Raw genomic sequence first — 27557 nt, 5'->3', positions numbered from 1 at the left:
AAATCTTAAAAAAAAATAAACTATATTAAATAAAAGAAAAGGAAGGTATTTCCTAAAATGTCTTCTACTTTGTTTCATATGAGTCATTGTGCATCACTAGTCTCTAGCTTAGCTCAGTTCTTTTCATTTTACTTTAAAGCCCAATCTTGTCACTATTTTCCTTTTGTCTTAGCTCACACATTATAACCTTTCCTTTGGACACCACCTGGACAGAATCAGAACACAAAGATGGGAGCCAGAGAGGCAGGTATAGGAACTATAATTGTTCCTAAAAATTCCAGTCCCCTCTTCTAGCCTCAGGTGTGGAGGCCAAGGCAAAGACATGAACACTTCTTTTTTTTTTTTTAAAGATTTTATTTATTTATTTGAGAGACAGCTATTACAAGTAGGCAGAGAGGCAGGCAAGTGTGTGGAGGGGGAAGCAGGCTCCCCGCTGAGCAGTGAGCCCGACTCGGGGCTCGATCCCAGGACCCTGGGATCATGACCTGAGTTGAAGGCAGAGGCTTCAACCCACTGAGCCACCCAGGCGCCCCTGACATGAACACTTCTTACCGGATAGTTCCTCGAAAAGAGTTCTTAAGTGGTGTGACCCTACATACAGGATGTGCACTTTGGCAAAGCGTGAATTGATCTAGAGACCTGTGAAACAGAGAAAAGATCAGCATTAGAATAGTAGCAGTTGTGAGCTCAAGGAGGCAGCAAGAAAGTAGGAATTACCAGGATTTTAGTCCAAGCAACCCTATTAATTATAGAATTTAAGACAAGTTAACTCCTACTTAACTTTGCATAAACGATACATGTCAAGTGGAATGAGAGTCACTCTGGCCACCTAATAAAGTTACTGTAGGAATCCAATGAAATAATATGGAGCAGATCTTGAAAAATACAGAAGCCTAACATAAATAGACAAAGGATATTACAGCAAATCTGGACCTTCAGCAGATCTTGCTGAAAGTCCTGTAGAGTGAACAGAATTTAAGTGTACATTTAAGGTACTGCATAATATTTGGATCACTGCGTCTTCAGTTGTTTTAAGAATAACACACAGATTTTCTGCTGGAACAATTTATAAAGAGAGCAACTAAAAGCTACAAGTTAATTTAACCTGGCAGAAGGTGGGGATGGGGCGCCTGGGTGGCTCAGTTGGTTAAGCGACTGCCTTCGGCTTAGGTCATGATCCTGGACTTCCAGGATCAAGTCCTGCATCGGGCTCCCAGCTCCTTGGGGAGTCTGCTTCTCCCTCTGACCTTCTCCTCTCTCATGCTCTCTCTCACTCATTCTCTCTCAAATAAATATATTTTTTTAAGATATTATTTATTTATTTATTTGACAGACAGAGATCACAAGTAGGCAGAGAGGCAGGCAGAGAGAGAGAGGAGGAAGCAGGCTCCCTGCCGAGCAGAGAGCCTGATGTGGGGCTCGATCCCAGGACCCTGAGATCACGACCTGAGCCGAAGGCAGAGGCTTCAACCCACTGAGCCACCCAGGCGCCCCAAATAAATAAAATCTTAAAAAAAAAAAAAAAAAAAAAAAGAAGGTGGGGATGGGCAGGGAGTAAGGATATACTACATTTATTGATCACGGCAACCTTAATTTGTACTTCCCCTGGAATACCCTAAAAGACAAGATTTAAAAGGAATGCTAGAATATAAGCTCTTTTGTTTCCCTGCAGAATAAGATCTAGCTTCTAGATGTTAAAAAATAGGCCTCCTTATTACCCTTTGACACCCCCGTTTCGCAAACTGCATACTTAGAGACTGAGCTCAGTGAAAGAACTATGACTGCTGAAGCAGGCTGCCTTGATCACTATCCCAGAACTTTCCAGGCCAGCACAGTCCAGTAACCCTGTGCTGATAGAAATGTTCTGTGCTGGCCAACAGGGCAGCACTTGAAATGTTGCTAGTGGGACTGATGAAATGAACTTTTAATTTTGTTTAATTTTAATTCATTTCAATTAAATGGCCAATATGGCTAGTGACTATGGTATTTGACAGTGCAGTTCCACAATGATCATGATTTCGCCATTGAACAAATGTCTTAAGCAGGGAGGTTAAAACCAACTTACCTTACAGGTTACAATAGCCCCCACATCTGGTAGTAGTTGGGACTCTGTTTCTCTCATCACAGAAATGACAGGAAGCTATAGAGAAAACAATAAAATGTAAGATCCTGACTAAGCCTCGCATAAAGGTATCTGTGGCTTAAGAGTAATGTAGTAATGATTTGGTCTACAGCTGAGATCACAAAGATGGGTGGACTATAGACATAAGTGCCCAGAGAAGACAGCCTTAGGAATTCTAGACAATAGGAAGGTCAAGGGACCATTCTTCAAGGGAAGAATGCTACTAGAACACATAATCTAATCATTTCAGATCAGTTCTATGAAAGTTTTTGGCGATTTTCTTGGATTTCTTGGCATATAACCATCGTCTATCATCATGGATAACTTGACTCCTTCAAAGTTATACTACTTCCCTCTGTTTCTCACTTTATTGCACCGGCTAGAATTTCCAAATAAATATTATATAATAATGGCCATACTTGATTTCTTCTATTTTAAGGGAATACTTATAGTTTTCTCTTTGAGCAAGGTATTGGCTGTTGGTGTAAGACAGATACATTTTTTAAATGATTTATTTATTTATCTATTTATATTTATTTATTTGTTTTTAAAAGATTTTTATTTATTTATTTGACAGAGATCACAAGTAGGCAGAGAGGCAGGCAGAGAGGGAGGGGGAAGCAGGCTCCCCGCCAAGCAGAGAGCCCGATGCGGGACTCGATCCCAGGACCCTGGGATCATGACCTGAGCAGAAGGCAGAGGCTTTAACCCACTGAGCCACCCAGATGCCCCTAAAAGATTTATTTATTTTAGAGAGTGTGTGCATGCGCAAATGGGGAGAGGGACAGTGGGAGAGAGAGGGAGAGAATCCCAAGCAGATTCTCCACTTGTTGGGGGGGCCTGACATGGGGCTCAATCCCAGGAATCTGAGATCATGACTGGAGCTAAAATCCAGAGTCAGCTACTCAACTGACCAAGCCACTCAGGCACCCCAAGACAGATATTTTGAAACTCATCTTTGATTTATCTCTCCCTTGTTTACTGTGCTTCAGTTCCCTGGCCGCCTTTCAGTTTCACTAACTCATTAAACATCTTCCCATCTCAAAATTTGTGTTCAACCCGGGCGCCTGGGTGGCTCAGTTGGTTAAGCCACGGCCTTCGGCTCGGGTCGTGATCCTGGAGTCCCGGGATCGAGTCCCACATCTGCTCCCTGCTCCATGGGAAGTTTGCTTCTCCCTCTGACCTTCTCCCCTCTCATGCTCTCTCTCAACTCTCTCACTCTCAAATAAATAAATAAAATCTTAAAAAAAAAAAATTTGTGTTCAACCTGTTCTTTCTGCCAGGACTGTGCTCTCCCCACCAACCCAATTCTTATTTATCCTTTAGATTCAGGTTCAGTGTAACTTCTGCTGAACACAGTGGGTTTGTCTTTTACATGTTCTCACAGTAACCTGTAATATTCTTTCAAAATAGTCATCACATTTGTAGCCATACACTAATTTGAGCATTTACTTGTTTACAATTTATGTCTGTCCCTTGATAGCAGGGACCATGTGTATTTGGCTCGCTACCATATCTCTAGAGGTCAGCATTGTGCCTGGCACATGAAAATGCTCAATAAATATATGAAATGAATAAACTTAGATATGTTAAAGACATTCCCAAAATTGACTGAATAAAAAGCCTCTCATTTTACACATGAGGAAAAACCTAAAACCAGAGATCAAGTTTCTAAAATGAAGCAGAAACAAGGCCTAGTTAGCCAGTACCTAAATGTTCTAATTCTGAATCCTCTTTCTACTATACCCCCTATCTTTAAGCTGCTCCTTCGAAGACTGTTTATCTGATCCTGGGCTAACCTGGATCAGCCTCTGGAACTAGAGAGAACAGTGTCAGGCACTCAACAAACATTTATCAAGCACAGGCCCTTGTGCTTGGCACCAAAGGTATAGTGGCAAGGTTTGCTTTCATGGAACTTAAGAGTTTAGTAAGGGAAGAGTCAAAGGGGAACATGTAACTGAATGTTTAATTATTTGCAAAGCTGAGCACAGGGAAGGAAAGAAATGTAGTTCCTTGTGAGAGTTTAACAAAACAAAAAATAAAAGCTCATAAAACTCCTTTCCTTGACTAGTGGGTCTAGCATGGCTTCTCAGATAAAGCGATACTAGAGAAGCTATCTGAAAGACAAGAATTAAGCACGCTAAGGAGATGACCGTGTTCCAAACAAATTGTCTATGTACAAAGGCTTTGTGGCAGGAGAGAGCTTACCCTACCAGCGACAGTGAAAGAAGCCTGTGTGACAAGACTGCAGAGTGAGGTGGGAATAGCGGAGCAAGATGAAACCGGAGACAGGAGACGTTCGGACAAGATGCAGCTCACTGCAGGGCTGAGTCTGCCTCTGCTCATTCCCTAACTTCCTTCCCCGAGTGTCAGCAAAGTAATCAAGCGGGAGCAACACATCCGGTCTGTGGTGGCTAAAGTGCCCAGCATTGGAGACCAGCTGTTCTACTGCTGAGGCACGAAAGACGCGTCCGTAGTGCCCCTGCCTAACAATCGCGAAACCAAAAGCTGCTTAAAAGAAAGAAGAGAAGGGGGAAATGGGAAGCTGCCCCTTTACCGCGCCGTTCTCGCTGTTCTTCGTCAGGCAGCCAGCAAGCGACGAAAAGATGTAGCCGTGTCGGGTGTAAGTGCCGCTGCCCGGGCTGCCCTCCTCCAAGTTACACAGACGTTCGCCTGAAAAAAAAAACGCTGCATCAGTCACGGGCCCCCATGAGGTGCCGGTCATCCAGACTTCCTGCTCTATCCCATCCAGAATTCGCTATGGGCCCCTCACACTTACCGGGAATGCAGTACCTCACGGGTGGCGCCATGACGGCCAGAGGAGGGAAACGACATCGACTTCTCATTGGCCAAAATTCAGGAGCGGTGCTAGAGTAAGAAACGCGCCAATTGGTGTGATTTATCATGTGATCGTCGGGAGCCTCTCCTCCGGGAAACTTTATTTCCCAGGTTGCCCCAGGACCAGTCTGGGGGTGGGGCTCCGGAACGCTTGCGCGTGCGCCTGTGGTCCAGGATGGGCTGGCGGCGGGTCCGAGGCTGCGGGCTGGTGCTGCGGGTGGCGGGCGATGGTTGGTTGGACTGAGCCGGGCCCGGCCGGGTTGCAGAGCTGGAGGGGGTGGCAGTGAACGGCGGCGGAGGCTGCGGGGGTTCCATTTGGCTGACTGGGGAGTCGGCAGGCGGCAGGTAAGAGCGGAGCCGCGGCCTTTGCTCCCCAGTGCTGCCCTTTTTTCTAGGGTCGGGCCCTGTTCGGGGCCTTTTCCTGAGCCCGGGTTCTGTTCTCTCCTTGCTCCGCCCTGCACGGCCTTGCCCAGCACAAGCCTGGCGGAGTGCACCCTTGGGAAGCTGTAACGCGCGGAGCTGGAAGGTCAGCCAACTCAAGCTGCCCATTTTACAGATTTGGAAACTCAGATCCAGAGACAGGATTTGACTTGCCTGGTGGCTCAAAGATAGTTCAAGGTAGAGCCCAAACCGGAACCCAAGTTTTTTGGTTTTTTTTTCCCCCCACTTGCAGTCCATCGCACTGTGACCACGCCACCCCATTCAGAAGTAAAACCTTTTCCGGGTTTTTGTGACTGCAACCTCAGATCTTGCAGTCGTATCCTCTCAAGCGGATTTCAGGTCGTGTGGGCCCATGCTTAACTTTTTCTCTTTCAAGCATGTTAGTCCGGAAGGGAAGTCTGCACATGAGCAGAATGCTGCTCTTACTGATGACTGACAACTACTGCTTAACACAGCAAACGTCCTGAGAGCAGCATCTTTGTCCAGATGAGATATGCTACAACTTTCATCTCAGTTTCCCTTGCCTTCTGGTGGCTTTGGAATATGTCCCTCCCCGTGCAAACCCTCCAGCCCCCACCAATCCAGTTTCCCCTTGGAAAACAGATGGTGACTTAGAGCCTTGGAAAGAGGGGAGAGCTGTGGCTGACTTCAATCCCCTCTAATCTGGTGGCAGACGTCACTATGGCCCGTGGTTGCTACTGAAGGATCAGAGTGCTAAAGGCTTGTGCTTGGGGTGATAGTGAAGCTCAGCTTTGCTGTTTCCTCCTGTGTTCACTCTCATTCTCCGCACCCCATCACAACATACACACACACAGTTTTTTCCAATTCTGTTTTACCTCAATTTCCTGAGAATTAAGGAACTCCGTATGTTTAAGTGTAGTCCCATGGAGCACAGTATCTCTTCCCTGCTATCCCTATACCCCCTAAACCCCAGTAGCTAAAATGAGTTGCTCAAATCTGATGTGTGGCTCTGCATCTGCAAGCTTTCAGTTTACATGTTTGGGTTGATTTCTGGTTGGACATGTTTTCCAAAATCCTTTCTTGCTCTTAAGTACTATGATTCTAACCATGGTTTCCTTTTCTCTTCACTGACCGTAAAGAATGATAGCATCAGACACTTTTTTTTAGTATTACCACATTGGCAGGAGTGCACTAGCTATTCTTTGTAGCACAGATAGACGTCGGACCAGCCTCACCACTTCTGTGGCTTCTGTTCTTTAACAAGCATTAATTGAGCCCTTCTATGAGCCAGGTATCATGTTAAGCATTTTGTAAACATTTCATTTATACCTTAACCAAGTGTATATATAGAACGATAGAGCGTTAGAGCTGGAAGAGAACTTAGCATGTAACCCTACCCTGTCACTGAATGAGAACGCAAGGAGATTGGGTGATTTGCCCAAGGTCACAGAACTACTTAAGTGCAGAATGGAACCCTAGTCAAGTTAATGGGGTAGATGAGAGTAAGTCTAGTCCTGGAGGCAGGCATTTCCTGTAGAGCTCAGGAATACCAGAGGTGGTTGAGGACAGTCTGAAAGGTGGAGAATCTGAAAAAGAATGTTTCTGGGTTTTTTGTAGACTGAAGAGATGGCATATAACTCCTGTTTATTAACAGGCGAGGAATGCGTCTTATTTGCAAGCTGTTGCTATAAAGAGTATTTTAGTAAATAGCCACAGTAAGGGAATGAACAGTGACGTGGACAATCTGAGTCACTTGGATTTGTTGTGGGGTAAAATGTTTGTCTCTTACACTTAACTATGGCCATTTACTATTTTGAAAATTCATACTTCAAGCCAAATCATGGTTCCAAGCAATAGGACTCCAACTCAAGAGGAAGGAGGAAGGCTGACTTTTTCCTTTCTCTCATTTCTACACTACTTCTTAAGTCTCTTAGCTCCTAAGAGTGATGGGAATGGCCAGTTTCTTTATCCTGATGCAGAGTAGATCCTTACTGAATTGTCTCCTCTTTGGCTGGCCTTGTCTGCCGGATTCTTTTTTGCCTTAAGTCATTATAGGGCTTGTGGAAGAAGGGAATGAAATGTTTTTGGTTTTGTTTTGAAAGGCGTCTAGTGATAAGCCAGTGTGCAAGGAGAGTACCTTGCTCCAGTTACTGAACTGAAACCGTCACTACAGTGGAGCAGCCTCCTCCAGTTTCTGTTGGGGTTTGAGCTGCCTGTTAAATAAGTCAGTGGAGTACTATGAGGACATAGTAGCCCTAGGGGAAAATCAGATAATTTCTTTTCTGGTAAGGGCTTTGATCTGCGGAATTGATGAGACTAGCATTGAAGGAGCCCATGACTTCTGTTCTGGACGTTGCCTGGGCAGCTGACCTCCCATGGCTATTGAGTGAGGTAGAACTCACATAGAGGAATGAAGGTACTTGAGGAGGTGGGAAGGCTGGTTGGGAAGCTTGGGGGCAAGGGCAGCAGCTGCAGAGAAGACTCATGAGTGTCCAGCTAGAACTGGCCAGGGGAGACTCATCACAGAGGACAGGCTCTGTGGTCTTCATGAGCCACAGCATGAAGGCCCCCCTCCCACTGCCACGGTCTCCTGCCTGTGGTGGTGGTCTGCTGTGAACACCTGAAGTTGTCTTGCCTTTTGTATCCTTGGGGTGGGGCTGGGACTGGAATTGGAGACAAAGCATCTGATGTCATGTAGGGTAGCTGAGTCCCTGTCCTGACAGGAGACAGGGACTCTCAGGCTACCAGGCTGGGTCTGGTGGCTTGTAACATTAGCCCAGAGGAAGGGGGAAAGATGAGTATCTTCTGCAGAGATTCAGCACCAGGGCAGATCTAGATGTAAGACCCACATGCCACACGCTTACTCCCCCACTGGCCATTCCTTGGTGAAGAACAATTGTTTGGAGGTGGGTGGGTGGGCTAGTGCAGGCAGGAGACCCCAGGAATCTTCCCCTGTGATGGCCCTGCCCACAGAGGTGTGGTGCTTGTCCGCTGTGCTCCACCCAGTGCTCTGTCTACAGACAACTCCAAAGACCCTGCCCTGGCTTGGAGCTGCCTGCCTCTCCTGGAGCCCTTTACTGTGGCTCTTTACTCTAGGTGTGCCTCATCTTGGATTTGCTCTGCACCCATGTGGTGTAATAGAAGTAGGATTTCTGCAGGTTCAGAACCTCCAGACCCTACCCCTTGTAATCTGGTTGGGACACTGGAGCCACCTATTCTGCAGAGAAGTGAAGTGACCTTCCTACTTGCCACCGCTGGTGACTGGCACAGGTGGGCCTCATCCTGAGGTCTTCGCCCCCTCCTCCCTGGCAGGATAGGGAGGGGCAGGACCTAACCAGCTCCTCACAATGGTGTGCTCTCCTAGGAGCCATGCGGGGCCAGCGGAGCCTGCTGCTGGGGCCCGCCCGCCTCTGCCTGCGCCTGCTTCTGCTCCTGGGCTACAGGCGCCGCTGCCCACCTCTGCTCCGGGGCCTGGTACAGCGCTGGCGCTATGGCAAGGTCTGCCTGCGCTCCCTGCTCTACAACTCCTTTGGGGGCAGTGACACCGCTGTCGATGCTGCCTTTGAGCCTATCTACTGGCTGGTGGACAACGTGATCCGCTGGTGTGGGGTGGTGAGTGATGCCCAGGGAGCAGGAAAAGGGCTGTTTTGGGGTAGTAGAAGGACATGTGTCTGGTGGACCCACATTGGGTTTGGGACCCACACCAACCCCCTACCCCAGGGAAATTCCCGAGTCTGCCCTTGGTGTTGGCAAACTCTGACTGTGTCTCCCCAACCTCACTGGTGTGGGCAGGTGTTCGTGGTGTTGGTGATTGTGCTGACCAGCTCCATCGTGGCCATTGCCTACCTGTGCGTCCTGCCTCTCATCCTCCGAACGTACTCAGTGCCGAGGCTCTGCTGGCACTTCTTCTACAGCCACTGGAATCTGATCCTTATCGTCTTCCATTACTACCAGGCCATCACCACTCCACCTGGATACCCACCGCAGGTCGGTCCCCACAGGGCCGTGTGGGAGGGATAGAGCTGCAGGCTGTGGGAGCCAGCCCCAAGAGTGGGGAGGGAGAGTGCCTTGGTACCTTCTGAGGTCCAGAACTGTGCTGCCGCAGTTGTCATGATGCTTTTCTCCCTCTGCACAGGGCAGGAATGACATCGCAACAGTCTCCATCTGTAAGAAGTGCATTTACCCCAAGCCAGCCCGAACACACCACTGCAGCATCTGCAATAGGTGGGTCTTGGCTTTGCTTGCTGTGAACCCCGGCTGTGGCCCTTCTGCTGAAACCCTAGGGCAAAATTTAGACCTAAAGTTTGAGAAGACGTTTACGAAGCGCCCGTCATATACCAGGCAGTGTGCCCTTACGTCGTGACACCTGGTCCTCAGGATGGTCCTGGGTTAGGCATTGTCACCACTGCGGACACTGAGCTTCAGAGAGGAGTTAACCTTGTCCAAGATCATGTAGCCAATGAAGCAGGGTTTGGAAGCAAGGCCTGGCTCTCTTCAGTCTGTGCCCTTTCCACCTCAGCAGGATGCTGGGCCTTGTAGGAAAGGATGGGCACTGACCTCTCAAGAACCTTGGCCACCGTAACAGAGCCTGTGTCCCTCCCTCACAGGTGTGTGCTGAAGATGGATCACCACTGCCGTATCCTTTTATGATCTCTTCTGCCTGAGGCCTGTTTCTTTAGCTCCAGAGCCCTGCACTGGGTTAAGGGCCACAACCAAGGCATCATCCCTCCAAGAACACTGGGCTCATGAAAGTTAGTAGAAGAGGAATGGTGGGGACTGGCCAGCTCTGGGGCCAGGGCTGGCGGGGGAGAAGCAGGAGGCTTACAAGCTCTGGGACAGATCTTCGTGGAGCAGGGGATCTATTCTAATAGTTTTCTTTTGTAGACTGTCATGCTAACATTTGTGGGATGTTAAGAGTTGTTTGAGCTTCATGGTGTCCACTGGGTGTGCCACATGGAACCACTGGTCCCTTTGTACTGTCCCTTAGAGGTGACTGGTTAACCTAAGCTGGGTTGAAATATTGGCAGATTCATTTTGCTGAAGGATTTCAGTTTTCACAACTTCCCAGTGGGACTGGTGAAGGCTCTGAAAAATTTTAACCTCTGAGAACAGTCCCATGTTTTCCTGCCTTTGGGATATAGTTCTTGGTGACTGGAAGCCCTGTGTTTGGATGATGCCATTATGAAGCAGGGATGAACCAGAGAGACCAGAAGCTGCATTTGGTCTTATCCTTAATCCTTCCCCCACCAGCCTGGCTAAACAACTGTGTGGGCCACTATAACCATCGGTACTTCTTCTCTTTCTGCTTTTTCATGACTCTGGGCTGTGTCTACTGCAGCTACGGAAGTTGGGACCTTTTCCGGGAAGCTTATGCTGCCATCGAGGTGAGCCCATGGTTAGGAGCAGGATAGCTCAGTAGAATTTCGGGGCATGGAATTTGTCCCTAAGGAGTGGGGCTGGTAGCACCCCCATCCTAGAGGCCTAAGAGTATAACCAGCACTGTTTTCCATCCCCTTAGAAAATGAAACAGCTCGACAAGAACAAACTACAGGCGGTTGCCAACCAGGTGGGCTGTCCCCACCCCACTGCCTCCTGCTGCTCAGGCCAGGGGGTATAGAGTTGCTGAGGCAGCGGGGGCCCACCTGCTAGTAGAGTTGTAGAGGCTGGCTGAGGGGTCTCTCAAGACTGGATCAGGGGTATTCTGGGAGGCTGTCTGCCATGGGCAGGCTCTGTGGCCTGGGGTAAACTAAAATCCCTGGTTTGTGACAGTTTTGGGCTCTCTATCCCATTATCACCTTCTTTGGGCCGAGCGAGGACTCTGCCTTGGTGATGGCCTGAGCAGCAAGGAGTCTGTGTTAGTCTGTGTAATGGGGTTCCAGGGGACAGAGATCAGGCTGGGCCAGTCTGATCACCCTTTGTTCCTGGTCTTTCTGCATCCGTTGTCAGGATCATCCCTTCTCCCGGGCCTTTTAGGACCCCTAATTCTGAGAGGTCTTGGGTCATGACTGTACCACTTACCTCTGCTGCCCTTTCAGGCCTCAGCAGAGCTCCGTTCTCCCTGCTTGTGCTTGTATTCTGGGTGTGGGCCTGGCCGCCTCTCTTGAGGATTGCAGCTACATAGTGAGGGCGTTCTCGCTGGGAAGTGGAGTGGCTTCCCCTGGAGCCCCATTTGTGTTGTCAAATCTGAAGGCTCAGGGTCGGCTCCTCCTGTGCTTTGCCATCCTGTCCAGACCTGCTCTGCCCAGTATGTGTCCACATGATGCCGCCGCCGCTGGGCTTGGCCCACCCATCTGGCTGCTGCCCTGAGTTCTCTGTGGCTTGACTCCCTACTTTCTCACCCTGGGCTTTGGTCACTTCCCTGCCTGCAGGTGCTGGGGGCTGTGGTAGAGACCAACAGAACAAATGAACCACCCTGCTCTTCTTTTTCTAGACGTATCACCAGACCCCACCACCCACCTTCTCCTTCCGAGAAAGGGTGACTCACAAGAGTCTTGTCTACCTCTGGTTCCTGTGCAGGTATCAAACGCTCATTTTTGACAGTTTAAGTGGGGGGCAGCTAGAGGAAAACCATTCCAGTGCCCATGTGTGGGCAGGGACCCACCTGTCATCTGTTGCTGTTCTTAGTGTGACTTAGCTTGACAAAGAGTCAGTGCTTCATTTTCTTCAGTGTTTTGGGGCAGGGAATACTAAGGATGCTAGCACTGAGTGTTATGTGCCAAGGTAAGTTAAGCTCTTACCTCAGGGTAGGACAGTGCAATTTCCAGATAAGGAGAACTGAAGATGAGAGGGTGAAGTGAGTTGCTGTGTGATCACAGCTGGGAATGGGAGAGCTGGGATCAGAAATGTGTGCTGCCTGTTCTAAACCTAGTGCTTTCACTACCTGCTGCTGTTTCCTAAGCATGGGTATTTTAGGAAATATGGACCATTTTTATTAGCAACACAGACTTGTTTCCCCATCCTTCTTCCCACATAATTTATTCTTTGCCCATGTTGATGATTCTTCATTGATGTTTTTAATAGACATAGTGAAGCAACAACTGACCTACGACATAGGCTGGGAGATAAGACTTAGAGAGGTTTCCAGGGGATCATTGCTCAGCTCAGTTTCAGATTCAGACCTACTTGTGGCCTCCCCCTCCCCTAAGCTGCCCACCAATCTTGGCCCCTCTTTTCTTAGTTCCGTAGCACTTGCCTTGGGTGCCCTAACTATATGGCATGCCGTTCTCATCAGTCGAGGTGAGACTAGTATCGAAAGGCACATCAACAAGAAGGAGAGACGTCGGCTGCAGGCCAAGGGCAGAGTGAGTAGGGCTGAGGGCTTGGGGTGGAGGGTAACTGAACCTGCTGTCCTGGAAACAGAAGCCATGGCCAAGGCCAGTAAGGGCAGACCTCATAAAAGGTCAGAACTTGCCTAGCTGAGCCTTAGCCTAGCCAATTTAGGCTTTAAAATTAGGAGGGAATTAAGTAAAAAGGGTTTGTAAAAACCTGTTTTGTTTTTTTTTTTAAACGTGTTTTTCTTGGCTCTAGGTTTTTAGGAATCATTACAACTATGGCTGCCTGGACAACTGGAAGGTCTTCCTGGGTGTGGATACAGGAAGGTAAAGTATAACATCTAGTCCAGTGCCATCCAATAGAACTCACTGTGATAAGAAAAGTTTTCTGTACCTATGTTGTGTAAGATATTAGCCACTAGCCACATATGGTTGCTGAATACTTCAAATGTGGCTAATGCACCCACAAGTTATATTTTTAATCGTCACTAATTTAAATAGGCACATGTGGCTAGTGGCTCCCATACTAGACCACTGCACATCTAGACTCGGAGTAGAGATCACTGTTCAGTTGAGCCAAAGGGGCTTAAGGCCCAAACTGTGTGGTATACATGCATATGTGGCTTACAGATGACCACAGCAGAGCCCTGAGAGAGCTGCTGTCAAGAAGGGACCTCTAGGTCCCTAGGACACAGTGACCACCAACCTCCTCCCGTTTGTATGCCAGTGTCTGGGGTTCAGGCCAGCAACATGTGAGACTGTAGTCATCTATTTGTAACACAGGTCCTAGGACAGAAAAATGAAGTTCCCTCCCTGAGCCCAAGAGACAAGGGTAAACCACTTTTCAAATTGCAACTCTAAAGACAGTAGTAACCAGGAGACCAGAAGTACCTGCCCTCTTCCCTTTCCTGTCCTCATTGCAGTCCTGCCTGTCACTGCTTGGAGTGGCCCCCTAGAAGTTTTGCTTGAAACCTCTAAAGGCCCTCAAGACACCAGAGGGCACATGGGACAAATTAGAACTTTTGTTACCTTTGAGATTAATGCCAACGTAGCTTGAGGATACCTTGAATCCTTGCTGAGGACTGAGAATCAGGAAGGAAGACCAGGAACTCTTGGAACTCAGACATTCTGTCTTCTCTTACAGGCACTGGCTTACTCGGGTGCTGTTACCTTCCAGTCATCTGCCCCATGGGAATGGAATGAGCTGGGACCCCCCTCCCTGGGTTACTGCTCACTCGGCCTCTGTGATGGCAGTGTGAGCTGGATTGTGTCAGCCACAGCTTGAGCACCACCCTGCTTCCTACGTTGTCTCAAGGGCCTCCAAGGATAACTTTTTGGGATTCTTGGGCAAAAAAGTCAGTGGGCCTGCCTTAGAGTACCGCACAGGGACAACTCAAGGACCAATCTCCTGGCTACTGCGGAATCAAGGCACGATGTGGAAAAATCCTAGGACTGATGTTCCTTTACTCAGCTCAGGCAAACTGAAGTTCCAGCCCCAGACTGGAGATTAGGCAGCTAGCAACCTTGCCAGGTGCTGACCCCAACCTCCTCCAGGTTCCAGCACTGGGGTTGGCCATCTCCTCTTCCACTTGCTGTCTGAGGAAACACCTGAACAGTAGAGCGGAGATTCTGGCTTCTCAACAGGGCAAGACACCATGCCTACTGCTGAGGTCACTGCCACTTCTCACATGCTGCTGAAGGTGAAAAATAAAGGTGTTTGATTTTTAAAGATACGTAGCTTCCCTTTGCTTTTACTAGAGGGTGAGGAAGGGAGAAGTCAGAGTCAGGGCCTGGTGAGTATGTGTTTTGGTCATGCTTCCTGTGCTCTACTTGGAGGGGTGGATGCCCCCAAGAATTCCTGGCGAGTCCCTGTTGTTAGTGTTCCTCCAGCTTACGCAGTGCTGCTCTAGTTAGGTGCCACAGAGACATACGTGGGGAGGGCGAAAATACCTGACAGCCCCATTACCAAAAGAAAGCTTTATTCTCCAGTAGGTACACACACATCCACCATCCTGGTCCTCAAAGCCACATTCATCTGCATTCACCCTACAGCAGCATATCTTCCTTCTTCTGACAAGTAAATGGAAGAGCCCTAAGACCAAGATTTTCTTCAAACACAAGTGGTCTCACACTCAGTTACTTCACAGAGCCTTAGAAGTCAGGATTCCTATGTTAAACAGCCAGCAGTAGTGGCCCACGGAGAGGCAATCAGAAGCCAGTGGTCTCCCTGCCTTGGGCAAGATGGCTTGATAGTTAGTAATTCCAGGTTAGATTGTCTGTCGGAACAGCCTAGGCGGGGACTGAAGGCTCAGCTGCCAGGGCTCCCCAGCAGAAACCTGTAGGCAAAAAGAATGTTGGCAGTGTCAGCAATGAGGCTCATTTCAATTCCATCTTGCCCATGACCTAGAAACTCACCATTCTCCCCTGGCTGATACTGCCTCCTTGCGCACCAGTCTCTTCTTGTCATCCAGGGGCTTTGCTAAAGCTCGGATCACCTGTGGTTTGTATGGCAGCAGCTGTGGAGTTAGAGAGTCACAGCTTTGCTCAACCAAAGCAACTGAAAGGGCTGCTTCTCTGACTCTACAACTAATGTTTTCCTCTTTAGCGATTCCAGAGGATGCTCTGTGGCAGGATGGCCATTCCATTACAGGGCAGTCAGGTAAATGCTTGCCTGTGCATACCTCACACAGCAGTCACACAGCAGGGTGGCCAGTCCTGCTTGTTAAGGCAAAAAGGTACTTCTCTGGCTCTTCTAAGAAGGGTCCAGGCCAAAGAGGTACTTACCACAGGGGTGGGCAGACGAGTAAGAGCGTGCATACACCGCAGTGCAGCAATCCGGACCGCCTGGAACACAATCCCAGGGGGTGAGAGGAGACCCATGAAGGAGACACATAGATGCTAAAGAGTTGTGGGGGCTTAACGCACCATGGAAGGGCTAGAGCTGAGGTTCAGAAACTTGGTGACGAGGGTGTCCACATGAAGACTCATGACCTGGGGTGCTTCCAACAGAAGAGGCTGAAGGCAGCTGAGGGTGGAGAGCTGTACTACACAGTCAGAGCAGGACAGGGCCTCCAGCAGCAAGGAAAGCAGCTAAAGGGCCACAGAGAAGGTAGACATGATCATGTATGTGATAAGCCCGCTTCTCCTCCACCTCATCATGCCCCGGCTGGGGACACTGCCTTAGTACCCCCGTCTGAGGCTCTGACTGCAGGGCTTACCGTGGGCAACTCTGGCAAGAGCACAGGCTTAGGCAGCCTATTAAGTACATGAGACAGGCCCTTCAGGTAATTTGGCTTCACATCTGTAAAAAATGGAAAAGCTTAGGGAGAAACTGGTCTCAGACATAGAGCTTGGGAATTCAACTTCAATCTCTGATGAAGCTGGGACATCAGCCAAGCAAAAGGTTGGGAAAAAACCCCCCCAAACCTTCAAGCTCAGCAAAGGCAGAGAGACTCATTAAAGGAAAAAAGTGGAACAAGCATTTGGAAATTTAGCTTTTCAGGTACAGGCAACACTACAGCTGTAAAGCAGTACTCAGGTCCCAAATTATTTGAGAGAATGTGCCCTGAGCAAAGGAAAGGTCTATATATTTGGGGCCTTTCTTTTAGACCCTTCTCACCTTGGGAAGCAGCATGGAAGCCCTGCACCAAAGCAGGCACATTATCTGTGAAGAAGCGCTGGCGGAACATGAGCCGCACCTCAGCGTGGCCAGCGCGTGTCAGCACATCCGTGCAGTCAGACATGAGCAGAGAGAAGCCATCGGCTGCTGCTGGGCCTAGTTCTGGATCACTCAGAAGGCCCGTGAGCTGCAGAAAAGAGGTGCAGAGAAGAATGAATCTTAAATGCTCAAGAGGAGGATGGCTGTCATTTCTAGGATGATAAACAAGGAAGCTCCTGTTTAGGTCCTCGGCTCTCCTGTCTTCAGAACAGACTTACCCGGTCTGTAAGGCAGGAGCTGAGAGGGTGATATCTGAGTACCAGGGCCTTTGTTACCTGTAATCAGAAAGAGAACAGAGCACCACACTCGAACCCCAGAACCCCAAGAAGCATGCTTATGGTTCAAGGTCAAATGGAGAAATTTCATTTAACCAGATACAATTGTCTCTGTCTAATCAGAATCCATTCTGGCTCCTTACCCAGAGAAGCAGTGTGAAGGCCTGACTACGACAGGGCCCAGGTCTCAGGCCAGCCTCTACTTTGTCCACAGCTAGCTGCAGGAATTCATCCACCTGTTGCCCTAAAAATAAGGAACACTGATGCAGAGGCTACACATTTCTCCTTTAACAACAAAGGATATAAATCATTTAAATGCAGGGCTCCCTGAGAAGCCTTTAGAAGAGAATAGTATCAATCTGGCTGTGACTTTGCCCACTCAGCTCTAGGACACTAGCATGACAGCCTGGTATCTCATAACACAGGGGTACTAGTATTCGGAAAGAGCAGTCTACTTCTAGAAAAAAATGATCTCTAATAGCTCCCTGTGGGGAGTAGGATGACAGACCTAGACAGAGCACTCTGCTTGAACCCTCTTATCTTCTTATGTCCCGTAAGCTTTGCCCAACTTTAGTCTTGACTCTTGTCCCAAGCACTGTCCCTTGGGAGTCCCTATTATATTATTAGCAGCTCCTTTTTGTAAAGGCTGAACAAGATTTCATCAGCAATTGCTTCCAGGAGGCTCCCGCCCCCAGCCTCGTCTCAGTACCTGCAGGGAGCTTGTTGAGGAGTCCTGCAAAGCACTTGGCAGCGGCGGTGGAGGAGAACGGGCAGCTGGGGCAGCAGCTCAGCTCCACAAGCTCCCGCATGAGTTGGTTCAGCTGAGGGATTTCCACCTACACAAAACCTGACCATGTGATGCACGAAGAGAACACTTGCACTCCAAGAGATACCCAGTAGAAAGTGGTAGCAGGGGCCAGAATGGATGAGAACTAAATTCTCCAGTGAGGAAAACAGATCAGCTTAGCCTACGGCAAGTTTCTGACCAGAAGTCACTTTGGAGCTGCCTCCCCTTGTCAGGGTTAAACTAGGGTACTCCCCGAATGTACTCACGTTTCGAGGTAAGGAGCACACAAAGGCCATAAGCAGTGCAACCAGCCGCCTCTGCCCTGAGGAACCATCCTATAAAAGAAGAAGAGCTCCAGCAAGCCTGTCTTGCAGCACTAGGCTTGTCTGCCCCCAAATCCATCCCATATTAGCCCTAAAAATTGGAAGGAAAGGAGTCCTGGGGCGCCTGGGTGGCTTAGTTGGTTAAATGTCTGCCTTTAGCTTAGGTCATGACCCAGGGTCATGGGATCAAGCCCCACATCGGGCTCCCTGCTCAGCAGAGTCTGCTTCTCCCCCACCGCTTATGCTCTCTTGTGCATACTCTCTCTCAAATAAATACAATCTTAAAAAAAAGAAGTCCAAGATTCTTTCCCTTCTGGTCCGTTAGACCCTTACCTGGAATGGCTGGAATCTGCAAGGAAAGCTGTTTTCAGGCAGAAAGGAAATGTTGCCATCCAAGAAAAGGGGCACAATGTGGGCAACACTCTGGGCAGCTAAGCTGGGGATAGAAGACTATGTATCACCAAGGAGCCAGGGTTCTGAAGTACCCTCAGTTCACACGAGTGTCACTGGGTCAATGGGCTAGATCACGATCTTTCACGCATTCAACAAGTATTAATTTAGCATACATTATGTGCTAAGAACTGTTCCCATTTTAGGCCCTGGTGATTTAGCAGTGAACCAGGTAGATTGAATCCCCGTTCTCCTGGAGCTTATAATCCAGAGAACTCAATGTATATTTCCCCCCCAAAATTAAATAAATAAATCAATTAAAAAATAAACAAACAAAAATGCTCCACAGGTGATTCTTATGCACATCTGTAGCTAAGAAACATTAGCCCATGCTTCCCTGACCCTCATAATCCATGGTGCTAAAAAAGCCCCTTCTTTTTACTTTGCCAGCAAAACAACTCCCTCCACATTTGATTTTGGGTAAAAGGACAGTTCCGAAGGCAGCTAACTGCGGCTTCTCTCCAAGACTGCTATCCTCCTGCCTAGGATCAAGCCACATCAATGATTATACTCACTCAGGGCTCAAGTGGGTAGTGGCAGTGCCAATGACAGACACCATGGCAGCCAAGACCTCATCCTCCAACAGTACTTTTCTCAGAACTGAGTGTTCCTTCTCTGAAAAATCAACACACACATACACACACCATCACCATGCCATGACTGTGGTTCAGATGATTAGGCCCTGTCGTCATCACAATTCTAGTCACAATGGCAGCAGTCTCTACCCTGTCCTCTAGTAGTGCTAAGGCCCCCAGCAGCCCTGAGCACCAGCACAACCCCAGAAGACGGAGTGGCTAATGTGGGCCACAACGAGTTCTTGAATACTCTGTGCTATCCTTAGGCTGGCAATGTGGAGAATAAAGCTAACTATCACAATCTTCTTAACTTCAGGAATATTTTAGTTTTTCCCAAACTTAAAGGTCACACAGATGTATCATCACGGGTCCTTATTATCACAGCAGCTACCTACAGGGAGCCCCCATAGGTACATACTACGTACTACGTTGCCAGGCACCACACATTTTTATTTAATCCTTATTAACTACCTGTGACGCAGATACTACTCTTTACCTTCCCCTTATAAGCGAGGGAATGAGGCATACAAAGGCTAAGTATCTTCACTTAAGTTAACAAGTGGTGGAGTTGAAGCTGGCCAACCAGGTCAGCTTAACTCCAGGGCCTAATTTTTAACTAAACTAATCACATAGCAATTATAGAGAAAAAAGGTATGCATCGTTCTGGTGTTGCTAACACTGGTCAGGTTGGCACCCTTTGCTTGAAGTGAAATCTCACTTTGGGGACAAAGCATTCAAAAGAAGCCTCTGCTGGTACAGAACGTAATACCAGCGATAGCCTCAGGGTGACAGTGCTGTTCAACAGTAGTGGAAGGCTGAAGTCTAGAGGCGGGCTAGCTCCAAGTCTGGGCTGCAGAAAAGTCACCTGGCATGGAAGCCTGCACAGCCAAGGCAAGCAGGCAAGGTACAGCTGTCTGATGGAAATACCAGCAGCTCTCGGGGTCCCGCTGGCATTTCTCTGCCACCTGCTGGAGGCTCTGACAGACGGCAATAACTTCACTGGTTTCTGCAATCACAGTCCCTGTGTGATGAGAAAATATTCTCTGTCAAGTTTTCTTAAAAGCACTTCCAGGTGTTTCAGATACAGACTATGGGAAGAAGAATCAAAGATGAGTGACTAAAGAGTCCAAGAGCATCGTATAAAGAGCCAAGTAACTGTATTCTCTTGGCTGCTCTTTTTCACCTACTCCGATTTTGGAGCAGAACTGGGAGTCAACTCTGCAGGAGAAGCACGCATACATTTTCTCCTTTAGCTTTCATAACCCCCCAGGAATATCATTTCCCCCATTTCACAGAGGAGGACATGGAGGCTAAATGAAACTACCAGTGGTTTCCCAGGGTCACAGTAATTGCAAAGTTAGGAGTCAAACCCCAGCCATACTCCTTCTGCTACGTAACGGCTGCTGGAACACCCACTGGCTCTGCCACGAAAAGCTGGCCAGTGCAAAGGCGGGAGCTTAGGAAATTAGTGAGGGCCCATGGTGGGCTTGCATAGGTTCACAGCAGCAACAGCTGCTGTCACTTATGCCTAGAGCAGTGGTGCATAGGAGTTACTTGGAGACCCTACTCAAATTTTCATCAGTAGGGCCTGAGATTCTGCACTTCTACCAAATTCCCAGACGGTGCCCAGGCTGCTGGTTGATGGAACACATTTTGAGTAGCATGGCCCGAGAGTGGTGCTTTTCAATTCTGACTTCACACTGCTATCACCCGGACTCTCAACAATTCCTGTTGTTCAAGCCCCATCCCTCCTCAGAGACTGACTCAGTTGAACTGAGTGAGGCCCAGGCATCAACATTTTTAAAAGGTTCCCATGTGACTCTTACATACAGCCACCAATGGGACCGCTGGCTTAGAGGCATCAACTCCAAAGCTGCCTACGGTTCCCCATTCAGCCCAGCCCCTTATTATTCCCGGTCGTTACTTTTGTTCATCCGGCAGAGATGCTGTAGCAGCAGAGGCAGGGTCTCCTTGACAATATTGGGATGTGTTGATATAGCCGACAAAGCTTGCAAACAGCGTAGATGCCGGGAGCGTTTGGTGGGCTCATCCCCTCTAGCCAAATCTAACTCCCCTGAAAGCAACCCAGGAGACATGATTTCAATGTGTGATGGCACGCATGAAGGCCCCAAACATCGCTGGGAAGGGGTGAGCCACAGAGGGTCAGAGACACATACCTCTGCGCAGTTCCTCCGCAAGCTTGGGCACCAGATGGCTACTGAAGGCTATGGGATACAGAGCGGCCAGGGCTCCTGATGCTTCCAGTGCTGCCACCCTGCTGGGGCACAGGGCAAATGGGCCAAAGCTGAGCCCTGGCCTGTAGTTTCTTGCCTCAGCCTGCCACTAGACAGATTCAGGGATGTGGGCTCCCAAGCCTGCCTTGCTAAAGAGCAGGACTCAAGTACCTACACCAAGTTGGGCAGGACTTTTTAATGGCCTCAAAAGAAAGAAGTCTGACATATCTCCAATCAGCTGGTAGCCAGAGTCAAATAGAGGGCCCACCTCCCCTAGGGACACTCAAGGGTCAGAAGCACAGAGCCCTGGAACAGTTGCTCTATCTCGCTGCTTTTGATTCTCACCAACTCTGGGAGTCCTCCTCCAGGAAGCTCAGTCTGTACAAGTGACCCACTGCCAGCTCCAGGTCTCCGGAAGAGAGGAGGTCTGTGTTAGAAAGAAACACAAACCTCATCATTCTTCCTCTGTAGCCACCACAACCCTTCCCAAAGTCCTATTAGAAATCCTAAACTACGGGGCGCCTGGATGGCTCAGTCGGTTTAGCTGTGGGCTTTGGCTTAGGTCATGATCTCAGGGTCCTGGGATGGAGCCCTGTGTTGTGGGGCTCACCGCTCAGCAGGATATCTGCTTGTCTCTCTGCCCCTCCCCCTGCTTATGCACTCTCAAATCTTAAAAAAGAAAAAAAAAAATTTCAAATCACCCACAGTTACATTGAGAACCAGGAAATTAAGGCTGCTCTTCACTGAAGACAGAAAATCGCAAGGAACAACCAATACCCTTCCTTTTCTCTTTCTCTTAAGTGTACCTGGCTGGGCACCCAAGACTGTGAATGTACGGATCCCAACAAGCTGAAGCTGGGTGCTGGGGTCTGTCAGAGCCATGAACACCAGTGAGCACAGCTGGTCCTTGAAGCCATTCAGCGGCCTTTCATCTAGGGACAGACAGAGTCCAGGTTAGAGGGGAGCCCTGACTCAGCAGTGATACAAAGACAACTTGGGGCAAGATTCAAAGAACTTAATCCACTGGGTGTCTCCAGAAGGTACACTGGGAAAAAATAAACCTCATCTGGTGAGTGTTCTCTTGTGCTACAACCTCAGGTTCTACAGAACTTGTCTTTAGCATTCTTTGCCTACCATCCTTTACAGGAATACAGTGCTCAGCCCAAGACACCACACCTGGAAGGTATCTCACCCTTGTCTTCATAGCTCCATTTCTGGTGCAGCTTCAAGAAACCCAGGATCATTTCAAGGATTGTCCGTCGCTGGTTGCTCTGTAATGTTTTAAGGTGTGTGGGGGTCAAAGAATATTTTAAAGGATTTCAGTCCTGCTCCTCTCGAAGCAGGGAGAATTATCCTTTTATGTAAGTGTGTCAGAAAGAGAGTGAACAACGGTACCAGCAACAACTGATGAGAGCAAAACCCAATATCCACTATCTGGGACAAGCTCAACACTTAGCTCTCTCTCTGTGAAAGGGATCCTGGCAGAGGTCCCATCATTGCTTCAAAAGATTCCGTTTCCTTACCTGACCATGCTTGTGGAACTGTTCCAGCAGTAAAGGCAACACATTGCTGGTGATGTGGTCACAGGCCCGGGCAGATGCACCTGCGGCTGCCTGCAATAGTTTGGCACTAGGCCACACCAGTTTCATGTCCGGTTCACACAGATGGTGCCTGCAGTCTAGAGAGGCAGCACGTCATAGACCTGGGGAGCAGGCTGAATGCTGCCTGACTCCCCGGCAATTCACAGACATTGGAGACTGAGACCTGGAACAGTTTGCTAGTAGTTACCACTCAAAGTGTTTTCAATTCAAAGTAGGGCTCTAGCACCCAAGTCACTGAACAAGGAGGGCTACTCATAAAAAGTCATTGGCCTTAAGGAACTTCTTTTTGTTGTGCTCAACCCCCTTTCTGGCTGCCATGGCCCCATTACCCTGTAGAATGTTGCTAAGGAAGGAGTCAAGGAGGTCCTCAGCATCTGCTCTCAGCACAGAGCGAGACAAACACGCAGTCAGAGAGTGGAGGGCCGCCAGGCCATCGGCCTCCACCCGCTCACTTGCCGTCTGGAACACCTGTCAGGGAGGGATCCCATGGCTACTGAGGTGAGCCTGCACCAGGTGAGAGCCCACCCACCCACTGCCTATTTCCTTTGGGAGGTGGGCTTTGAAAGCCTTTAGGGCAGAGCAATGGAAATTAACACCTACAGTGAGTTTCTTCTCAGTGGGTGTATTTTCACCAAGTCCTTAGTCCCACTAGAATTGATACATGTATTTTTTAAGAAACAGGATACCAACTTGGAGCAGTGGCTGCTGGGATCCCCTTTCCTAAGTCTCTTCCTCTGCCCTCCCCCATTATTAAGTATGGTGCCAGAGGCACCATGACCTATGCTCCTTACCATGGAAGGACAGGAAGTGGGCACTACGCAAAAGTGACTGTGTGCCGTCACCAAACAGCTGACCCTATGTAGGGACTTTCTCCCCTGTCATTCAATTAGAAGTATGCCCCCTTACTGGCTTGCAACAGGGAAAAGGACAGGGTGTTAGTTCCCCTCATGCCTGACAACTGGGAATTAATAGTAGTGAATTAATCTAATTAACACTCACCTCTCTTCGGATGGAAGCCCAAAGGCTAGGGAGGAAGTCCTTTAGTTCCTTCTGTCCATACACAGCACAACAAGCATTCTGCCAAGGAAAGTGTAGGTATCAGCTAGCTATACCATCAGACTTCGAGGACATGTGGTTACCTCAGCATAATGGCACCTGAAGGAGCATGGCTCTCAGCAGAACCAGCAGAATTTCGTAAGAATCCAATCAGGTCACAGAAAAATGGGAGTTCATCACCCATATCACCTGACTGATGGAAAACAAGCATAAAGAAGGAGCCCTGGGGCACCTGGGCAGCTCAGATGGTTAAGTGTCAGCCTTCGGCTCGGGTCATGATCTCAGGGTCCTGGGATTGAGCCCCACATCTGGCTTCCTGCTCAGAGGGGAGTCTGCTTCTCTCTCTCCCTCACACGGAATAAATACAATCTTTAAAAAAAAAAAAAAAAAAAAAAAAAGGAGCTCTCACCAGCCTTTCCTCAGCTGCCACTCATTTACTATTGGACCAGACAGTATGTAGCTGGGAGGCCTTTGGGTCAACATTTAGCCCTAGATGCTGGGTATCCCTCTCATGAGGGCCGCTGAATTACTCCCTGACCGTGTCTACACTTGTTTAGTACCTTTATATTGTCTAAGGGCAGCTGGACCCTGGAAAAAGAGAAATCCCTCACCAGAGTCTGCAGAGAATCCAGCTTGGCACTCAGAATCTCAGAATCCACCTTCTCAATCAGCAGGGGCAGCAGGAACTGTGGGAGAGAAGGAAGAACTGAAGCTTGAGGCAGGTGTATCTTAGCTACTCCAAGGAACCAAGGTCAACTACATCTTTATTACCACCAGTCCCCAGGAGCTAGGGGCTACATGAAAGAGCTACAAAGAGTTGAGTCAGGAGTTGTGACTATAAATCAACCCTCCTGCCAACCTGTGGCCAGATTCCCAGTTAACTTGAAAAATGAGCTAGTTGGCAACACTACAGGACTTTAGAACGTAGTGCCACATAGGGATTGGATTATTATTTTAAACAAATAACGGTACAGGTTTCAGCTTTGAAGATCTGAAGATACTTGCCACATAAGCCTGAAGACACTTGCAGGATCCCATACCCTAAAAATGTATTCTGGATCTTTCTTTTTTCCCCATGTTCTTACTGTTCTTTCTTCAGAGCCTTCTCTGGGCAGAGGCTACACACCTAACCTTGGCTAGACCCACCTCGGCGAATCGCGGTGTAGAAGCCAGCACAGCTCGAAGACTCAGGATGAGATCTTCTCTCTGGATACCATGGGGATCATTAGGTGGCTGGAAAAGAAAGGAGGGCCAAGGGTCTGTACAACTCTTCAGACCACCCTTGGACACAGGATTCAAACCAGCAATCCTGCAGAATAGGTGATATTTACAGCCAATCTGACAGAACAGTGTGACAGGAGGCCCCAGCAGGAAGACATGCTTACACACTCCTTGGGAATTTCTGTCTGTTGGCCTCATTTATTTTCTATCATCTTGCCACTCAAGAGAGAAGTACCCTGACTTTCTGGTACATTACTTTCGTCTCTCTCTATATATTGTGACTATATGTTAGTAGACACTATTTTCTCTTTAAAATACATATATGTCTTTTTTTTAATTATTTACTTATTTTTATTGTGTTATGTTAGTCACCATAAAATACATCACTAGTTTTTGATGCAGTGTTCCAAGATTCACTGTTTATGTACAATACCCAGTGCCCTGATAGTTTTGAACACATGATTTATGATCTTTTTTCCTACTTAATATATTAGGTCCATGTATTAAACTATTCTTTCACAACATTAGGTTTAGTGGCTGATACTATTTCATTGTATAGTTGAGCCAAAATTTATTTAAATAATTCCTCTTTGATGGACATTTCTATTTTTTCACCCTTATAAAAAAAGGTATAATTCTGGGAACATAAAAAAGCATTGATGGTTTCTGCTGAAAACATGTATCACATTTTCCTTTTCTTCTTTAGAAGCAACACCAAAAATACAGCAAAGGGATTTTCTTTTAAGACATAAAGCTAGGGCACCTGGGTGGCTCAGTCTGTAAAGCTCAGGTCATGATCCCAGGGTCCTGGGATCGAGTCCTGCACTGGGCTCCTTGCCTAGCAGGGAGGCTGCTTTTCCCTTCCCCTCTCCCCCTGGCTTGTGCTCTCTCTCAAATAAATAAATAAAATCTAAAAAAAAAAAAAAATACTAAAACAAAACATAAAGCTAGGGACACCTGTCTGGGTCAGTTGGTAGAGCATGCAACTCTTGATCTTGGGGTTGTGAGTGCAAGCCCCACACTGGGTATAGAGATTACTTAAAAAAAATAAAAATAATTAAAAGTTAAAAAAAAAAAAGACATAAAGCTACAGGTTGAAGAAAATAGGTTAAGAGGTCCTGGCAATAAAATTTTAGAAGCTGAAAAGCAGATGGATAAGAAAATGACTCAACAGAGCCAAGACAACAAAATCCTCAGTAGGCTTGGAAAAAGCTGAGTAACTACCCATATACACTTTAGCTGTCAAAAAGCTTTGCAACTGGCAGTAACAGGTGCCTTTGGAGTTGGGAGTGGGGTTAGAGAAGCAATCTGACCACCTAGATTGCTCCCCAGCTCCTCCCTTTCTCTGGCAGAATCTGGAGGTTTAATTCTCTGGAGAAGGTATGACAGACGTCTCTAATCTTAGAGATAAAAGTACAGTAGAGGGCCTGAGGAAATAGTGTTCCTGACCCGAAAGCAAGGATAAAGGAATCCCAAGGATGATGAAGAAGGAAGATTCAGTATCTCCTTTGCACTAGGAGTAGGAAGCAACCAGTTGAGACTGTATGTATGGTTAGGCATGGTTTTTACATTTTTTTAATCCCAGTGTAGCTTGCAGTGTTAAATTAGTTTCAGGTGTACAATACAGTGATTCAGTGATTCTATATATTCCTTTGTGCTCATCAAGGTAAGTGTACTCTCAATGCTCTGATTTTTACATTTTTAAATGGTTTCAGGGAAAAAAAAATCAAAAGCATTTTTTTGGTAAGTTTTTTTTAAAGATTTTATTTATTTGACAGACAGAGATTACAAGTAGGCAGAGGCAGGGAGAGAGGGAGAAAGGGAAGCAGGCTCCCTGCCGAGCAGAGAGCCCGATGCGGGCCTCGATCCCAGGACCCTGGGATCATGACCTGAGCCGAAGGCAGAGGCTTTAACCCACTGAGCCACCCAGGTGCCCTTTTTGTGAGATTTTATTTATTTCAGAGAAAGAGAGAGAATATGAGTGGAGGGGGGGAGGGGCTGAGGGAGAGGGAAAAGCAGACTCCCTGCTGAATGCGGAGCCTGACACGGTGCTCAATCCCAGGACCCTGAGATCACGACCCGAGCCAGAGGCAGACGCTTAACCAACTAGCCCACCCAGGCGCCCCCAAAAGAATAATACCTTGTGACACATAAAAATTATATGACATTTAAATTTCCATGCCTAGGGGTGCCTGGGTGGCTCACTGGGTTAAGCTTCTGCCTTCGGCTCACGTCATGATCTCAGGTCCTGGGATCGAGCCCCGCATCAGGCTCTCTGCTCAGCAGGGAGCCTGCTTTCTCCCCCTCTGCCTGCCTCTCTGCCTACTTGTGATCTCTGTCAAATAAATAAAATCTTTAAAAAACAATAAATTTCCATGCCTATAGAGTTTTATTGCAATACAGACACTACGACATTCCAGTGTCTATGGCCGTTTTGTGTTAGAACAGCAGAGTTGAAGAGTTGAGATAGAAAAGATACAACTTGCAAAGCCTAAAATAGTCACTATTTGGTCCTTTACAGAAAATTTGCCCGCCCCTGCTACAGTCAGCACATATGCATAGTGAAAATAAAAGGAACCATCGCTTACACTGATACGACTCACTATGATGATGGCATACGGCTAAAAGGGATTGACAGGACCATAAAGAATACTTCCTCAGTGTAACAAAGAGTTACACTAAAG

General features: G+C 47.9%; 3 protein-coding genes across 12 annotated transcripts in view; 1 reads left to right on the top strand and 2 right to left on the bottom strand.

Moving 5' to 3' along the window:
• The window catches only part of EXOSC1 (exosome component 1), a gene marked incomplete at its 5' end in the record, with an annotated part of 8128 nt that extends 3160 nt beyond the window's left edge, over positions 1-4968 (bottom strand). Inside the window, 3 exons of the mRNA XM_080823275.1 lie at positions 2066-2140; positions 4680-4795; positions 4902-4968. Coding sequence (XP_080679401.1) covers positions 2066-2140; positions 4680-4795; positions 4902-4968 — 258 coding nt within the window. The remainder of the gene's footprint in view (positions 1-2065; positions 2141-4679; positions 4796-4901) is intronic.
• Positions 4969-5113: 145 nt separating this feature from the next.
• Positions 5114-14366, top strand: ZDHHC16 (zDHHC palmitoyltransferase 16). Of its 9 annotated transcripts, XM_080823267.1 has the most exons (12): positions 5114-5305; positions 5517-5578; positions 8727-8974; positions 9155-9349; positions 9498-9586; positions 9970-9998; positions 10613-10746; positions 10881-10928; positions 11793-11878; positions 12540-12663; positions 12890-12960; positions 13778-14366. In XM_080823267.1, exons 3-12 carry the CDS (start codon positions 8732-8734, stop codon positions 13890-13892), a joined length of 1134 nt encoding a protein of 377 aa, XP_080679393.1. In that variant the 5' UTR covers positions 5114-5305; positions 5517-5578; positions 8727-8731; the 3' UTR covers positions 13893-14366. The 9 variants fall into 9 exon arrangements, with proteins under 9 accessions (XP_080679393.1, XP_080679397.1, XP_080679400.1 ...); XM_080823266.1 differs by lacking the exon at positions 5517-5578 and having other exon boundaries at positions 5128-5305; XM_080823268.1 differs by lacking the exons at positions 5114-5305; positions 5517-5578 and adding an exon at positions 8459-8632.
• Positions 14367-14595: 229 nt separating this feature from the next.
• MMS19 (MMS19 homolog, cytosolic iron-sulfur assembly component) overlaps positions 14596-27557 on the bottom strand; it is a 33334-nt gene continuing 20372 nt past the window's right edge. Inside the window, exons 9-31 of one of the 2 annotated variants that reach the window (XM_080823135.1) lie at positions 24799-24885; positions 24264-24338; positions 23596-23673; positions 22926-23064; positions 22519-22673; positions 22188-22266; positions 21802-21927; positions 21341-21422; positions 20939-21036; positions 20686-20835; positions 19627-19782; positions 18702-18801; positions 18070-18172; positions 17680-17748; positions 17336-17462; positions 16770-16870; positions 16570-16626; positions 16253-16439; positions 15852-15934; positions 15559-15723; positions 15418-15477; positions 15049-15149; positions 14596-14969 (exon numbers count right to left, since the gene is read on the bottom strand). In XM_080823135.1, coding sequence (XP_080679261.1) covers positions 14942-14969; positions 15049-15149; positions 15418-15477; positions 15559-15723; positions 15852-15934; positions 16253-16439; positions 16570-16626; positions 16770-16870; positions 17336-17462; positions 17680-17748; positions 18070-18172; positions 18702-18801; positions 19627-19782; positions 20686-20835; positions 20939-21036; positions 21341-21422; positions 21802-21927; positions 22188-22266; positions 22519-22673; positions 22926-23064; positions 23596-23673; positions 24264-24338; positions 24799-24885 — 2406 coding nt within the window. In that variant the 3' untranslated portion in view covers positions 14596-14941. Of the gene's footprint in view, positions 14970-15048; positions 15150-15417; positions 15478-15558; positions 15724-15851; positions 15935-16252; positions 16440-16569; positions 16627-16769; positions 16871-17335; positions 17463-17679; positions 17749-18069; positions 18173-18701; positions 18802-19626; positions 19783-20685; positions 20836-20938; positions 21040-21340; positions 21423-21801; positions 21928-22187; positions 22267-22518; positions 22674-22925; positions 23065-23595; positions 23674-24263; positions 24339-24798; positions 24886-27557 lie in introns of both variants that reach the window. The other variant, XM_080823134.1, reaches the window with a different exon arrangement.

Source organism: Martes martes (genome assembly GCF_963455335.1).
Source record: "Martes martes genome assembly, chromosome: 14".
In the NCBI taxonomy this organism is placed as follows: Eukaryota; Metazoa; Chordata; class Mammalia; order Carnivora; family Mustelidae; genus Martes; species Martes martes.
Note: the sequence above shows the minus strand (reverse complement) of the source record. Positions and strands in the feature narration are given on the sequence as shown.

Excerpts from the sequence above, each read along its gene's own strand:
- ZDHHC16 (XM_080823267.1), top strand. The coding sequence starts at position 8,732 with ATGCGGGGCCAGCGGAGCCTGCTGCTGGGGCCCGCCCGCCTCTGCCTG. Across the intron at positions 8,975-9,154 it reads TGATCCGCTGGTGTGGGGTG|GTGTTCGTGGTGTTGGTGAT; the intron begins GTGAGTGATGCC and ends TGGTGTGGGCAG. Across the intron at positions 10,929-11,792 it reads TACAGGCGGTTGCCAACCAG|ACGTATCACCAGACCCCACC; the intron begins GTGGGCTGTCCC and ends TTCTTTTTCTAG.